The sequence below is a fragment of the Rhodnius prolixus genome, unplaced genomic scaffold, assembly GCF_049639745.1.
Source record: "Rhodnius prolixus isolate KJV_2025 unplaced genomic scaffold, Rpr scaffold_3, whole genome shotgun sequence".
In the NCBI taxonomy this organism is placed as follows: domain Eukaryota; kingdom Metazoa; phylum Arthropoda; class Insecta; order Hemiptera; family Reduviidae; genus Rhodnius; species Rhodnius prolixus.
The window spans coordinates 1,502,482-1,517,200 of NW_027411603.1; the positions used below are offsets into that span (position 1 = coordinate 1,502,482).

Genomic DNA, 14,719 nt, shown 5'->3' on the forward strand with positions numbered 1-14,719 from the left:
AACTTCATATATTTTCATTTAAGAAAATTTCTAGTTTTTATCCCCGAAAAAAATATCTGTTTTGAGGTTCCTTTTGTCCGAAAAAGTAATTTTTTAGAAAATGGTCTGATTGAATGGGTGTGAAATATCTCAAAATTGAAAATAGAGATTTTTACATTTCAAGAGATACGTCTAACTAATTACCAAAATTAACCAGAACTACCATTTTACAGAATAATTTTTTTACTTTTTTTTAAAAAGAGATTTTCTCAGTAACAGTTGTAAGTATTTGTACAATTTGTCTAAGATAACTTTCAGTACAGTTTGCATTCATGGTGGTCTGCATCGTTTATATGAATTTTTTTTTACAGGTATATTTGATTACGGGTATTTTTGGGAAAGGGTAAGGTTTATTTCAAAGAAACATTTCAGTATACAAGTACTGGTCCAGTTTTATTCGTTATAAAGAAGGGCTAAAAATCAAAGTTTGTAAAACAAATTCAACACTGGAAGAACCATTTTATGGAATGAATCTTTTAATTTTTGACGTTTGGCTCTAATGATTTTTTTCTATAAAGGTTTTAAAAACTATGAATAGTTGGCCAAAAGAAATATGTTTCAAAATTCGTAGTTTTTTTTAAAAAAAAGTTGCAAGTTAGAATGTCAACCATTAAAGTGAATGTAAGAGTACACAAAGGATTTTTTTTTTTTACGACAAAAATAGAAATATTTGTTTTTGGTAGAATTGCAAACATTAGGACAAAGCCGACAAAAAAAATTGTGAACTATTTGTTGAACAAAAAACACAACAAATATATTGTGATTAAATTGAAAACCCATTGAAGTTTAAAAGATGTGTGGAATAAAGGAATTAAAACTTATAAAAAACACAACATTTAACAAAATTATTTTTATTTTTTAGTCGTGATTTATCTGTCACTAGAATCCCAAATCTTAAAAAAATGTTGATAAATTCTAACTCAACTTTCTCTTACAGAATTCTTTAGCTTTTATCTTAAAAAAAAATTTTCTTCAACACTTTGAATTTTACTAATTATTTATTTACTTTAGCGAAAATTCACGTTTTAGTGTCACCTGGAGGACATAAAAGTTATTCTTACAAATTGTTATGATGGATGACTGTCCCATTAAGTGCAAAGGTCAGAAAAACTAAAACAAATGTCTAGTGTGAAGACTCACATGACTTTCTCATACTGCTATTCATAACGTTCCAAGTTTTGTTTAAACTCTCGCTTGAGTAATACTTCATTCTTACTCACTTTATAAGAATCTATTCACCCCTCTCACTACCTGTACGTGTAAACGAAATTTCGTTGAAAATGTTGGCAGTAAATGTTGTAGATTTAATGTTCACTATTTTTTGGTGACTGATTCATTCATACCTTCAATATTTGTTTTTGAAAAAATTCGTAGGATGAAAAAATAAATGCCAGTTTCAGTCATGCTTAACTTTATTATGCCGAGCTTTCGACCTAGGGACTAGGTCATCTTCAAAGCTAATTTACAACGTACTATTTTACATTAGCCTTGAAAATGACTTAGTCCCTAGGTCGAAAATCTCGGCATAATAAAGTTTACCATGACTGAAACTGGCATTTATTTTTTCATCTAAGTGTTTGCAATCATTATAAAAATTGTAAATAAAATATTAAACTAATATTAAGGATTCAAATAGCGAGGAATCGGTCCAGACCAAAAAAATACAAAAAAACACTCCGCGTTTTACCAATGTTTCAGCAAATGTATTGCCTTCTTCAGAGCGTGGCTATGCGGGTAGGTTGAGTTACAGAAAACGAGTTACAGTTGATTTACAGTATCTCAAAACAATTATTTTCGATGAAAACAGTGGAAAATCACCTAGAGGGGTAAGAAACTGTAAAAAAAGAAAAGAAAAGAAAGTGGAAATTAAATAAATAAATAAAAGAAATGTATTATCGCAATATTCCAGTTATAAAAACAGAATGAAAGTAAAAAAATAACATTATGTTGGTAATAAATGTAAAATTAATAAAACAATTACACACTAGGCTTTATTAGTGTTCAGGTGCTTTAATATTTCAAGTTGGCTGAATTAATGGTAAACTAATTTCAAAATTATTTGTCATTTACTATTTTATATCTCATAGAATTTCATAAAATGAATATTTTTTGTTTTTTGTTTAATACAATTTTCAACACTTCATTGTTGGTAATAAATTTATTTACTACTGAACTCTTTAATTTCACATTTGAATATACATATGAAATATATTACATTAGAGCTCTCCCTTTAAGGAACGCGTTTCAAGTGAAAACTACGAATTATTTTCATCTTGGTAGCTGTTATCGTCCTGCATATCCATGTCATCATCTTCGTCTTCCTGTTCGGAAGGTTGCTGTCTGGCAGGTTGTGATGGGCTACTATTACCTAGTCCAGGTAGCGAGAGTAGTTCACCGGTGGTGGATGATTTCCCTCGATTGGTGGTCAACGATGGAATCTCAATAGGTACTTCGTCACCTGAAAATTAAAATTTTTGGAAAAGAGTATCCAGAATAAAAGAGATGTATAAGAAAATCTCGAATGGTTTATTCAGAAATGGAGAATTATAAATTACCAAGATATGGCGGTACTTCGCCTACTAGCTGTTCCATAACATATGAAAGCATAGTCGTACTGAAAGTATCATCTCTTCTTTGACTTAAAGCTTTATGGAAAGATTCAGCAGCCTCGGCAGTCTGTCCGATCAGTGCTTGTACAAATCCTATACTGGACAGTGTAGAAGGGTTTAGCGGTGATAAGACTAAAGCCTGTGATCAGAGAAATGATAATTAATTGATGCTGCCATATTTTTTTTGTTTTTAAAGTGGTTCCAAATACACTCCCACCACTTGCGCTAACGGCAATTGTTACCATTTTAAGTTTGCTAATTTCTTCTTATAACCAATGGTAAAAGCGTTCGCTCTATAGTTTAATGATGGCCAGCTGAGTCAGCAAGTGGGGTGAATGACAATGAGAATCAAATCTGTACACTAAACCGATAAATCAACCTCTTTTGATGAATGAAAATCCGAAACTGGTAAGTAACACACACCCACACAAGAAAAGCGGCCTACAACGGATAAAAACAACGATATACCATATAATTATTACCTCTCTATGGTATTCCAAAGATTTTTCATATTTTTTAAGTTTTCTACAAGTATGTCCTAAATTATTGAACAACGGTTCCCATTTGTCGGCAATAATCACTTCATCAATCTCTTTCACTCTGGCCAGTGCTTCTTCAAAATATTTTTCAGCTGTCAGAAAGCTTTAACAAAAAAAAAAAAAAAAATTGTGTTTCATTTTATTCACGGCAAAATAAACCATTTTATCAAAGCAACAGTTTTATAAGATCATAATAGATCACTTACTCATTATTCTGATAAGCTACAACTCCCATTTCGTGGATAACAAATGGATCTGATGGTGCTATACTCTGCGCTTGTATGAAGAATTTCTCGGCTAGTTTTATGTTATTTGTAAGACCACATTCCAGACCAATATATAACAGGGGAAGATGGCAACTGTAGAAGAGAAGAAAAAAAAAGTTAGTTTTATGGAATTTTTATAAAAATCAATGACTAACTTAATAACCAACTTATTTATAAAAAAAAAAAGAGTACCCTTTCATCAACTGAGATGCTTTAAAATAAGCTGCCATGGCTTGATCATGTTCATTTTCAATGGCAAATGAATGTCCATAAGCTACCCAAGCAGGTCCAAACAATTTATCTAGTGATGTCGCTTTACCAAGATATCTTCGCGCTGGGTCAGTTTTTCCTAAAAGGAAGTCAAATGAGAAGAAATACGAATGGAGAAGTGCTGAATGTAGAAAAGAGATGCAGGTATTTTTGAATTTTACTTGAGAATATCTTATCACCAGCTAAAAAAAAAAAAGAAGAATGTAACTGCGCAACTAATGGTTGTACAAATCTAATCTGTGAAAGACCTGAGTCAGAAGATGAAAAGATTTAAGAAACATTTGAGAATTGTAAAAAAGAAAAAGTAAGGTGTGTTCTAAGCAGAATTTTTAATTCAATAAGTTATGCTTGATCTATGATTGCAAATACGAACCTTTCAGATAATAATAACAACCGACAGCAAACCAAGAAACTGCTAAATCCGGTCTTAGATCTACTAAGTCATGGGCCAAGTAAAATAATGCTAGAAAAACAAAAAGTGGTAAATAATTGTTAATATTTAAGTTGTTAGTTAATAATAGGGTAATTGCTAAATGTTGCTACAAAAGCACATTCAGAAGTATGCCATCAAGTTTCAAATACCATTTGCTTTCTTCAATTCCACAAGACAGGCTATATGGATGGGAAGGCAGGACGTATGGTATGGATCCTTTTCAAGTACTCTGGAAAAATATAAAGATAAGGTAGTAATTAACAATAAATTACTACGAAATTCAGCATAAATTTCAAGTTCTGAGACAAAATATAAATAATTTCTTACTGTTGAGTTGTAGCAAAGCAATCTGAATATGCGCAAGCATAATAATGACGTTCAGCATTGGCTACCTCCAGATCTAGGTTTCCTACCAACCTAGGATGTATTTGTACCACCGAAGTTGATGGCACACTTTGATATTTCTTCAGTAAACTATCATATACACTCTTTACTAACCATTCTTCATCTTTACTATCAACTTGTGAAGATATGGAAAGCGATGACATCAGCTCCCTTTCTAAATAAAATAGATCGTAATTTGTTAATAAAAGATTTCTTTTTAGGAACCAATCGCTTTTGCTAGAAAATTGAATTTAAGGAGGGGTTCTTGGAGGACATGTTTGCTTTATAGTGAACCTTCGTTGGAGCCGACATTTAGTAAACATCCAAAGTTTAAAGAAGAGGAGAATCTTTGACAAAAGTAAAAATAGGACTTACCCTCCCACGAAGTGAGCATTTGATGTTGAACAAGCGCCTCAAAAGCATCATAACAAAATACATCACACCTTAAAGCCTGTTTATAACATTCTGATGCTAAACTTCTATTATCAAGAGCTTCATAAACACATCCTTTCAAATGTAAAATTGCACTGTGAAGCTGCAATACGAATGAAATACAGTTGTTCACTTAATAGATAAATTTCAATAAATGCAAAAACTGACATGAATAATTTCGTTCACATTTCTAGTTGGAAATCCTTTTAATGGAATATCTGGCTGATCTAATGGAGAGTTTGTTCCACCTGCAGCTGAAGTTGTCGAAAGATTAGCGTCGTCACTATTTAAAAGTGTCAGAGCGTCAGAATATAATCGTGCTTCTAATAAACATTTGGCTGCTAAATATTTGCAAACTAAATGAGTCTGAAAGAATACAAAATCAAAGGTATCTTCTTCGTCATGTTGTTTTCTACTCTTTTTTTTTGTTTTATTTGCTTCTGATTAGACAAAAAATACCTTATCCAAGCCTCGATTTTTAATCAAAAGTGCTGCTCGATGATATTGTTTTAGCAGATACATACACTGGGCCAACCAGAAAACATCATTCGGTTCACCTTCACTCAATGATACAACTTTATCAGCCCAAAATAATGCTGATGTATACAGATTCTGAAATTAATGCAGAACTTATTTTTGCAAATAAATAAAAAAATTTGACTGATGTATCTCATTAAAAAAGAAGTAATACTCACCAAATCTATATAAGATCGCACCAGCTTGCGAAAGCGGTCAATATTTACACTTTTATCAGCATTAATCTTCATTTCTGAATCTAATCCCGCTGGCATTATAGAATATTAAAAACGGCTGAAGCACATTACTATGCTTTAGTTTCATTGAAAAATATTTCCTCAATTATAATATTATAATTTTTCAAAAAAAAAGAAAACAAAAAATCTTTAAAAAACACTTAATACTTCTTAGCACCCGTAAAATAGTAAAAAAGAAGAAATACAAGTCTGATAACCAAAACAACTTTTCAAACAATAAATTCAAACTTTGTAGTTTGCAACCTTCCAGAAGGTTATACCTTAAGTACAGGATAACATCATGAAAGGGAATGTACATTAAGGTTAGACAGAATATTGTTTCATCATAAATAGGAGTTAATGTGTAATTCGTTAAAAGTATGGGCGATCCGTTAAGGCGTGAGGTAGAATGAACACTATATAATTATTTTTTATAGCAATTGCGTACAATTAATATAGCGCTTTTTCATTTAAGGTGCTTCAAGCATTTAAAAATCTACACAGAGCTAGAAAAGTTGTATTCAATGGAGACCTTAAAGCGCTTACAGGTATTTTATCAAAATTATAAACATATTTCATCTATGTTCATAGAATTGTGAAGTTCTAGTTTTAAAAATATTACCTGGGTGTTTGCTCCTAATTTATAAAGTTAATTCCGTCATAGGTTCAGAACGCAGTCTTCGCTGAACATAGTAAAATAAAAATTCTTCCGCTTTAGACCTCTCTGATCAAACTGCACTGAAGGCTCTTACTTCCTTCAGAACTACCTCTTCCCTGGTTTGGGAATGCAAAAAAGCCCTGGAACAACTGGCTCGGCGCTGGGGCATTAAGGGGAATGAAACAGCCGATCAACTGGCCAGGAACGGAGCTGTTACTCCTTTCATTGGCCCGGAACTTGTCCTGGGGGATCACTAAGGGTGCAGTTTTGCATTGGATCTGGAGAGAGCATGTAAAGCACTGGGTGATCTGTCATGGGGTCAAACACAGCAAGAGTATCATGGCTTTATTTTTGTAGAAATCAGATTACACTGATTACAGACCTATTCAAGGAGCACGCTGGGGTCAGGAAGCACCTGTACAAGATGGGGCTTACTAGCTCGGAACCGTTGTGCAGATGATGTAAAGAAGAGGAGGATACACAGCCTCTCACTTGTTGTTTGAGTGCGTTGCAATCGAGCGGTTGCGCTATGAAACCTTTGGAACTTTGAGACCAGAGGAGATAGTAACGCAAAAATAACTATTAGGAAAAGTCCTCAACCTTTTTAGCAGGGGAAGTTTCGGCTACTAGATTAAAAAAAAAAAGGGGCGTGCACAACAAGCTTCTTGTTGCTGCAGTGACGTGGGGCATATGTCCCGTCCCGCTTTTTCTGTTCTTTACTGGACTTCCCTAAAATCAGCTATTTCACTTTAATGTAAATTCTCATCATAATGTTCAGGAACTCTGGAGGAAATTAACAATGTTGCAGGTAGAGATAAGTAGGGTAACCATGCGACCCCTCTCTATGTCATCTTTCCAATAAAGTTTTAATTTATAGGATTCACTGAGTAGAAGCCAACTAAGGCTCTAAGTTAGTCGAAGGGTTAGAGGCTTGGCTTCTAAAGCTACGATATGTTTGGTACTAGTTTTGATTCCCGGCCTAGGCCTTGAATTTTTATCTATTGGTTGTAAAGCCCTCCCGAAATGATATGATTGTCTCCTAATCTTAGTGAAGACAGTCTCCATGTTGTAGTGGAGCAAGTGAAAAATGAAATTTTAAATCCTGCAGAAGACAACGAAAATAATGATTTGGAAACTTCTGTTTACATATAGGTATTAATATATATATGTTAATAATGAAATATTATTCCTCATTATGATATTTATGCGGTTAAAGCTGCTCGAGAAAAAATTAACGAGGAATTCAAGAAAAACAAAAGTACAAACGATTACAAAACTATTGAAAATGTGAGCATTCTTTTTGTTCTTTAATTTCATGAATGTGATCCATGATTATAGAGAAAATTCTTTCCAAGAGAGAATGGTTTTTTCAGTTAGTTCTTTATGCGAATGAGGTTGCAAAAGAGTTGAGGACAACTGTAGTCCAAGCAAAAGAAACAAAAGCCGGTACTTTTGGTGAGTGAATTTTCAACTTCAAAGTTTATATTGGAATATTGGATGGGCTCTGTAACCTTTTAGGCAGTCAAAAGAGACTTATTGTGCTGACCCTTTGTAAGATTAGTTAAACTAAGTATTTAATTTCTAATAAATTAATTTAAATTTTAGAGCTGAACATTACCTCTGACACAGAGAGATTGGATCATTTTCCATTCGATCCAAACGTAGAGATTCCTCGGGGAGCATGGAAGAAGAGAAAGAACCAGCCTTGCTGTCAAGAAAATCTAAAGTGATATTTATTAGTTTCTAGTGATTCATAGATTGTTGAAGGAAAAAACAACTTAAATGTGTAGATTGAATTTACAGGATTACCCACTAAGCAACAAGTCAATAAAATAAAAAATATATATTCCAGTTTTGTACAATTTATTATAATACATTCAATTGCTATGATTTATTAATCTGAGAAACCGAATTATACTTTTAATAGAAGAAAAAAAAAAGAAGATATATATAATACTTAATTGCTGAATTCTGTGGTACAAAATTTAGAATAATAATAATTTTGTTTCTATCTATCTCCTTCCTTTTCCTTTTTTTTTGGAGCCACCGCCTCCTGCACCAGAGCTGCCTCCTCCTTGAGAACCATGATCTCCGCCGGCCTTTCCTTGTCGTGTTTTCAGTTTTGGTATCATAGAGCAAAGGTGCAGCATTACTGAAGTTCCTGAGGGCATAACAAAGAGAGAATTGCTATTTGCATCCATAAAGTACACACTTGTAACAACTCTTACCTAAGAAATCTCAAGGTTACGTAGTTGACACTGATTTTTGAAGATCTACTTTTACTAGACAGCTCCCGTGATCGTCCTTAGATTTACGATATTCGTCTGAGAATAACGTAATGTAGACTGTACACTACACGAGATCTCACAACAAACGGAACTATGGTTTATTGGACTACTAGCAGTAAATTTTTAAGGTAGAGTCTGAATAAAGATAAGGAATAATTTGGTTTGGTTTTATTTAAATAAGTCTCTCTGGCCACTTAAATAATAAGTCCTTTTTACTTATTAATTTTGATATTTAATTAGATGCCTGATACGTTTCATATTGGGGAATCGCTCTAAAGAACGCATCGAAGATGGTGTATGGTGAAAATATCAAAATAATATCCTTTTAACTTCAGTTTAGAGTATAAAGACAAATTGCATGGTGATGTCAGGAGAATATGTGGATAATTTAACAAACCAAAACTTTATTTTATAATTTTTTTTTAATTTAAAGCGTCAACATCTGAGATCATTGGCGCCTTGAGCTTTTCCAGTGTACTGCCGAACTAAGAACAGTAAGATGTAAGAAGCTTTTCTAGGAAAAGAAAATATAAGGGCCATCAGCTGGATTCGAACCAGTAACTGTACGCCCAATTGAAAATTTAAGGGAAGTCTTAAAAATTCTTTGACACAATCGAGTCTACTACTCGATATCAGTCACTATTTTCCCAAATCCCTTAATAAGCAAACTAATGCCATTTAAAACACTGAAGAAGGATTAAAGTACATCGTATTTGTACTTTTAACTATTAACCTTAATCTACAGCGTTCCAACGGACATATTGAGGCGCCATAAATGGTATTAGTAGAAGTATTTACAATATGTTCGATGTTTCTAAGTAATGTGTTAGGCGTCTCATATATCCGGTTTTAGCTTGTATTTACTATGGACACGTAACGGAAACAGTAGCTAAACTATTTCTCACGGAGTCTACAGCTGAAGCAGTTTAATATTAAATTCACAAAGTATGAACTTACTTGATGGAAAATCTGGATTAAGTGGGGTACCATCGTCATTCCTCAACTGTACTCTAATGCGCCCTATGTACAATAATTCTTTGCTTCTCTCTCTGGAATACATTTTATTCTCCACACCAACTTTCATGCCAGCTGCTGAAAGAACATCCCTAATTTCTTGGTAAGTTGGATTTTCTATTGCTTTGTCCTTTGGCACTCTTCGTCCTTCTGCTAACGTTTTCTTACTATTGATGTAAGCTGGATAAATGCATATCCATCTGGTGAACATAAGTTTAATTTTGTTAAGTATAATTAGAATATAATAAAATATTCATGAATTTTATAATTTTTTAAAAGATATTTACCTTTCCCTATCACTATGTTGCTTATCAGTACTCCAGGATGTCATTCTGTTCTAATTCCAAGTTGTTCAGGATTCAGGTTACATTACTGCAGTAGGTGACATGGAAACAGCGCAACGCTTTAAGTAGATAGTGCTGCCATCTGTCAGCGAACCTTTCAACACTTTCAATATTTTAATTTCATTTTAAATTTTTTGAGGGTCAGGGTAGGAGATCTTTGAAATTTATTACTTTTTTTTGGATTTGTTGAGGGAAGCAGTAGGATTTCCAAATGTTACTTGGAAAATAGGGAAGATGTTTCCCACAATTTACTATTCTGTCAGTAATATTCTTAGTTCTGAGGGCTAGTATTGAAAATGTTACTTCAAAGATACCGAAGACTTTGCCATAAATGTTATAATGCTATAGGGCGTCTCCGCCAAAATTTTTTCTCAAGGGTTTTGAGAAATACATTTCTTTTTCTACTGGAAATCACTTATTTCATTCAGGATAGAAACCTCTCACCCTTTTTTATCAGTATATGACTCAAAATAATTGTGGCAACAAAATTTACACTATAAAATAAACAGTCAGAGGTAGTAATTTTAAACTTTTTTTTAATCAAGTCGTGAGGGGATATATGGCGCTAATCTTGTACATTTTGGTAGAGTATTTTTAGAAAATTCTATACATTTATGAGCTTACAAAAGAAGGAAATTACTTACTGTCGTAACTTTTTAGACATCTAGGCGGTCAGTTGACATTGAAGACTGACGAATTTATTTCAAAGCTGTATGAGGCTGTCTGGACGTTTAAGTACAAACCTAGGTCAACAAGTAAATGAGATGGCGAAGGTTCACATTGTACCCTCAAAGGATCTGAGCAACTTACGGCACTGCGAAGTAATTGCAACAAAGAATGGGCGCGATTACAATAGTAGCAGAAAGATTTTTTGCAGAGACCATTTTCGATGGACTAACAACAGCATTTCCAGACCTTTCCTGTACATTAGAAGTATACAACTCTGCTCTGGCCACTCTTCGCTATCATGGCTTTTTGCAACTGGCTCGACAAGTATATAAGGTGTAGACAAAATATTATAGTTCAAAAGATCTTCTATAAAGAATGATGGGTGACCAAAACTGCTTCCTCCGGAACCAGTTAAACCCCTTTCGGGCAATGCTCACAGCCCTACCACCTTTCCATACAGAGTACAGCTTTGTTGAGTACCTCTGCTGAAGATTCCATGTTAATTTGTACCGGACAAGAAGTCAGAGATGCCACTTCAGGTCTACATAACATTGCCTACTTCAAAACTTGCAAATAAACAAACCTTTAACCTCATTTCGCAACTTACTGTGGAACAATAGTGTTAGATAATAGAGTTAGATAAACAATAGTGTGAGCTAAATAATAGTGTACGATTGTTCATCTGTACCATCAGCACCTGTAAAAAATAGAGAACATAAAGGCTCCTTTAGAAGAAACAAAAATAATTTTTAACAATTTTCAGAAAATAAAGCCATTTATTGACAATTATAGGAAGTATTGATCTACATAACTTTCAATCTGAAAGGCAAAACAATTTGTACCATTATAAAATAAAAATATTTATTTCTTAAAAGTATAGTTCATACTTTTATTAGTTTATTACTTTTACAAGTAGAAACATTTAAAAAGTTAAATAAATTAAAAACAAAAATTTACTTTTTCAACTAAAGTTTCTAATGAATAAATTCTACTAAAAACAAAATAAAAAGTACAATTTTCACGCTTAATATGTTATCAATAATAAATACTACAACAGATATCACACTCTTGACTGTGTACAATAGAAGGTAACATATATTACTCATTTTTTTAATTCTTCTTTTTTCAATTTTTGAAAATACAAAATGACTAGCTTTTTGGCTTTGACACGATAGTTTTTTCATGGTTTTCTTCAGTTTTGAGTAGTGTACTGAAAACTATACCCATGAACAGTAAAAGACCTACATTTTTATTCGAAATAAACTTACTGCTACAATCTTTTGGATTATCTATATCAAGTGTTTTTAGTTGTTTATATAAATGATTTGTTATAAGGCAGACAGATAAATAGTATGGCCAAGTTTGTTGCGACAAGAGACCAGTAGTGATCAGAAAACTTATCATTCCACTGCTGAATACAGAGAGCCACAGTTTTGTATCGTCACCAAATTTAATTGCTGTTGATTTGATACCTAAAACAATATCCTCGGCTTTATCTTGATGTGCGTAAATAGTATCGTATATGATGGTCCAACAAATTCCAGCTGCATATAATGGTATACATACTTGCCAGTTGCATGAAGAATGTATTGCTGACCATCCTAAGAGAGCACCCCAGTTAAAGGTCATTCCAAGTATCAATTGCGGCCAATAAGTTACTCTCTTCATCAATGGATATACAATAACTAATCCCAGCGAACTAGCACCTAAGAAAACGCTATACCAATTTAACTGTAACAATATTGTTAAAGCAACACTTAACTGTACTGCTAAAAATATCCAAGCATCATTCACTGACACCGTTCCACTCACTAAAGGGCGTCCTTTAGTCCGTTCTACTTTGCCATCTATGTCCTTATCCCACATATCATTTATTGTACAACCGGCACCACGCATTACAATCGCTCCAGCACCAAAAAGTAGTAACATTTTCAGATCTGGAAATGTACCAGCTTCCGCTGCCAAAGATATACTCCAACCACATGGCCAAAATAACAACCAAGTACCAATTGGTTTGTCCAATCTCATCAGCTTTAAATAAGGTTGCACTTTTCTTGAGGATCTGTTCACTAATGATGAAGCAAGGGTTTGTTGAAGTGGTGGCTTTACTTTGCTAGAATAACACCTTAATCCATCCTTTAATAAATAACCTTCTACATGTAATAGATGTTTATTTTCAGCAAAATATTGCCTGTTATCTACGCAAGATAGTAGGACAGGTTTACAACTTAAAAATTTCACTAGATACATTGGTTTCAACGCAGTTAATCTTGACAATTTACGACAAACTGCTAACATATTAATGATTTAATTATGGTATTCCATAATGTAATATTAGTCACTTACTGAAAAGAATGATCTAGTTATGTGTTGAAGGACAAACATTTGTTGATTGGTTAACATATTCTCTTCATCTAAAAAGTTTTTTTTTTATTAAGAACAATGCACATCAAAATAATTATAATAACGAAAGTCCATATTTCATAAAGTCACACAAACGAACCTTCTGCACACCATAACCTGATTCAAGGAAACACAGCTATAACCTTGGCCACATGCCGCAGTGCTACAGGCTGGGTCTGTCTTGAGAGGGGAGATAATTACCCGAATTGCACTTGAAAACAAATAAAAAAAATAAAAATAAATATTGCGTAAAACGGAGATAAATTTAGGTTCATTCTGTGCTTAACATGTTAAAACAACTACAATGATTTAGTGCTAATAGTTATTGAGATATTGAAGGTTACATTTTTGTGGTTTTCCATTTCCTTCAAATTTTAAACCTCTATTTCTCATTTCGTACTGTTCAGATTTTTATGATGTTTTCTTGAAATTGTGGAGAATAGTTAGCTCTATTAAAGCTATTAACGGCAATGTTCTAGTGAAAATAGTTATTGAGATATAAAAGGTACAATTTTGGTTGCTTTACATTTTCTTCTAATTGCAAACCTCTATATCTCTTTTCGTACTGTTCAGATTTTAATAATGTTTCTATCAAATTGGAGAGAAAAGTTAGCTCCGTAACTACGATTAACTGCAATGTTCTAGTGCAAATGGTTATTGAAATATTGAAGGTTAAATTTTGGTGGTTTTACATTTCCTTCAAATTTCAAACCTCTGTATCTACGTTATTACTATTCAGATTTTAATGAGGTTTGAATCAAATTGTAGAGATTAGTTAGCTCTGTAACTGCTATTAACTGCAATGTTCTAGTCCTAATAGTTATTTAGATATTGAAGGTTAAGTTTTGGTGGTTTTCCATTTCTTTCAAATTCAAAACCTCTGTATCTCTTTTTGTACAGTTCCGATTTCAATGATGTTTTTTTGTCATATTGTAGAGAATAGTTAGCTCTATCAAAGCTATTAACGGCAATGTTCTAGTGCAAATGGTTATTGAGATATTGAAGGTTAAATTTTGGTGATTCTAACTTTCCTTCAAATTTCAATTTTCGGTGTGTCTGATACTGATGATGGAATTATCATAGTTTCTTATATGCTTATGATTAAAAAAGTACTGAAAGAATAAGATTCATTATTAAGGAAAATTTATCATTAAAAATGGTAGTAATTAAAATAGGTCGTCATTTTTATGAATGTTTGACATTACCTGTAATGTGTTACTTTCTATTGACCTTGTTTGGAAACTAGAACGAAGTCAGTCTGCCTGCTACTGCAACCTTGCGACTGATTTTAAGAACTATTTTTCTCTAATGAAGAACTGGCTATAATTTTAGTTTATTTTATGTGCTATAATTGTTTGCAATAATTGAAAGAATTTTATATTGTATTAATAATTTCAAGTTGTTATCTTTTTAATGTTGAGTTTCATTTATTAATCTATTAATACTGAAGTTGATGTTATAATTAGTTTATATTTCATCAATAACAGAAGACTGTTCATATTGCTATCTATTATTTAGATACCTTACTTTTTCTTGTGGTCAGAAACAATCATGTTATTTGATTCAGTTAAATGCTGTTCAAAGAAGTTCGTTTTGTAAGTGTCAGTGTGGGAATTAGA

The 14,719-nt window shown here is 32.8% G+C and overlaps 4 protein-coding genes across 5 annotated transcripts; 1 reads left to right on the top strand and 3 right to left on the bottom strand.

The window, feature by feature from the left end:
• Positions 1–1,905: 1,905 nt before the first annotated feature.
• On the bottom strand, positions 1,906–5,953 carry Cdc16 (cell division cycle protein 16). Its single transcript, XM_074124541.1, has 12 exons — positions 5,668–5,953; positions 5,432–5,584; positions 5,159–5,338; positions 4,916–5,075; positions 4,484–4,715; positions 4,306–4,385; positions 4,097–4,186; positions 3,646–3,802; positions 3,394–3,546; positions 3,131–3,290; positions 2,595–2,787; positions 1,906–2,497 (listed from the first exon to the last, which is right to left on the bottom strand). The coding sequence occupies exons 1-12, from the start codon at positions 5,761–5,763 to the stop codon at positions 2,295–2,297; spliced, it is 1,857 nt and encodes a 618-aa protein (XP_073980642.1). The 5' UTR covers positions 5,764–5,953; the 3' UTR covers positions 1,906–2,294.
• Positions 5,954–5,965: 12 nt separating this feature from the next.
• LOC141452425 (complex III assembly factor LYRM7) lies at positions 5,966–8,325 on the top strand. Of its 2 annotated transcripts, XM_074124557.1 has the most exons (5): positions 5,966–6,128; positions 6,200–6,272; positions 7,599–7,669; positions 7,756–7,837; positions 7,988–8,325. In XM_074124557.1, the coding sequence occupies exons 1-5, from the start codon at positions 6,105–6,107 to the stop codon at positions 8,110–8,112; spliced, it is 375 nt and encodes a 124-aa protein (XP_073980658.1). In that variant the 5' UTR covers positions 5,966–6,104; the 3' UTR covers positions 8,113–8,325. The 2 variants fall into 2 exon arrangements, with proteins under 2 accessions (XP_073980658.1, XP_073980659.1); XM_074124558.1 differs by lacking the exon at positions 7,599–7,669 and having other exon boundaries at positions 7,721–7,837.
• Srp19 (signal recognition particle 19) lies at positions 8,211–10,128 on the bottom strand. Its single transcript, XM_074124555.1, has 3 exons — positions 9,972–10,128; positions 9,628–9,884; positions 8,211–8,543 (listed from the first exon to the last, which is right to left on the bottom strand). The coding sequence occupies exons 1-3, from the start codon at positions 10,013–10,015 to the stop codon at positions 8,395–8,397; spliced, it is 450 nt and encodes a 149-aa protein (XP_073980656.1). The 5' UTR covers positions 10,016–10,128; the 3' UTR covers positions 8,211–8,394.
• Positions 10,129–12,028: 1,900 nt separating this feature from the next.
• On the bottom strand, positions 12,029–13,298 carry Coq2 (ubiquinone biosynthesis protein COQ2, mitochondrial). Its single transcript, XM_074124552.1, has 2 exons — positions 12,264–13,298; positions 12,029–12,169 (listed from the first exon to the last, which is right to left on the bottom strand). The coding sequence occupies exons 1-2, from the start codon at positions 12,993–12,995 to the stop codon at positions 12,098–12,100; spliced, it is 804 nt and encodes a 267-aa protein (XP_073980653.1). The 5' UTR covers positions 12,996–13,298; the 3' UTR covers positions 12,029–12,097.
• Positions 13,299–14,719: the final 1,421 nt, after the last annotated feature.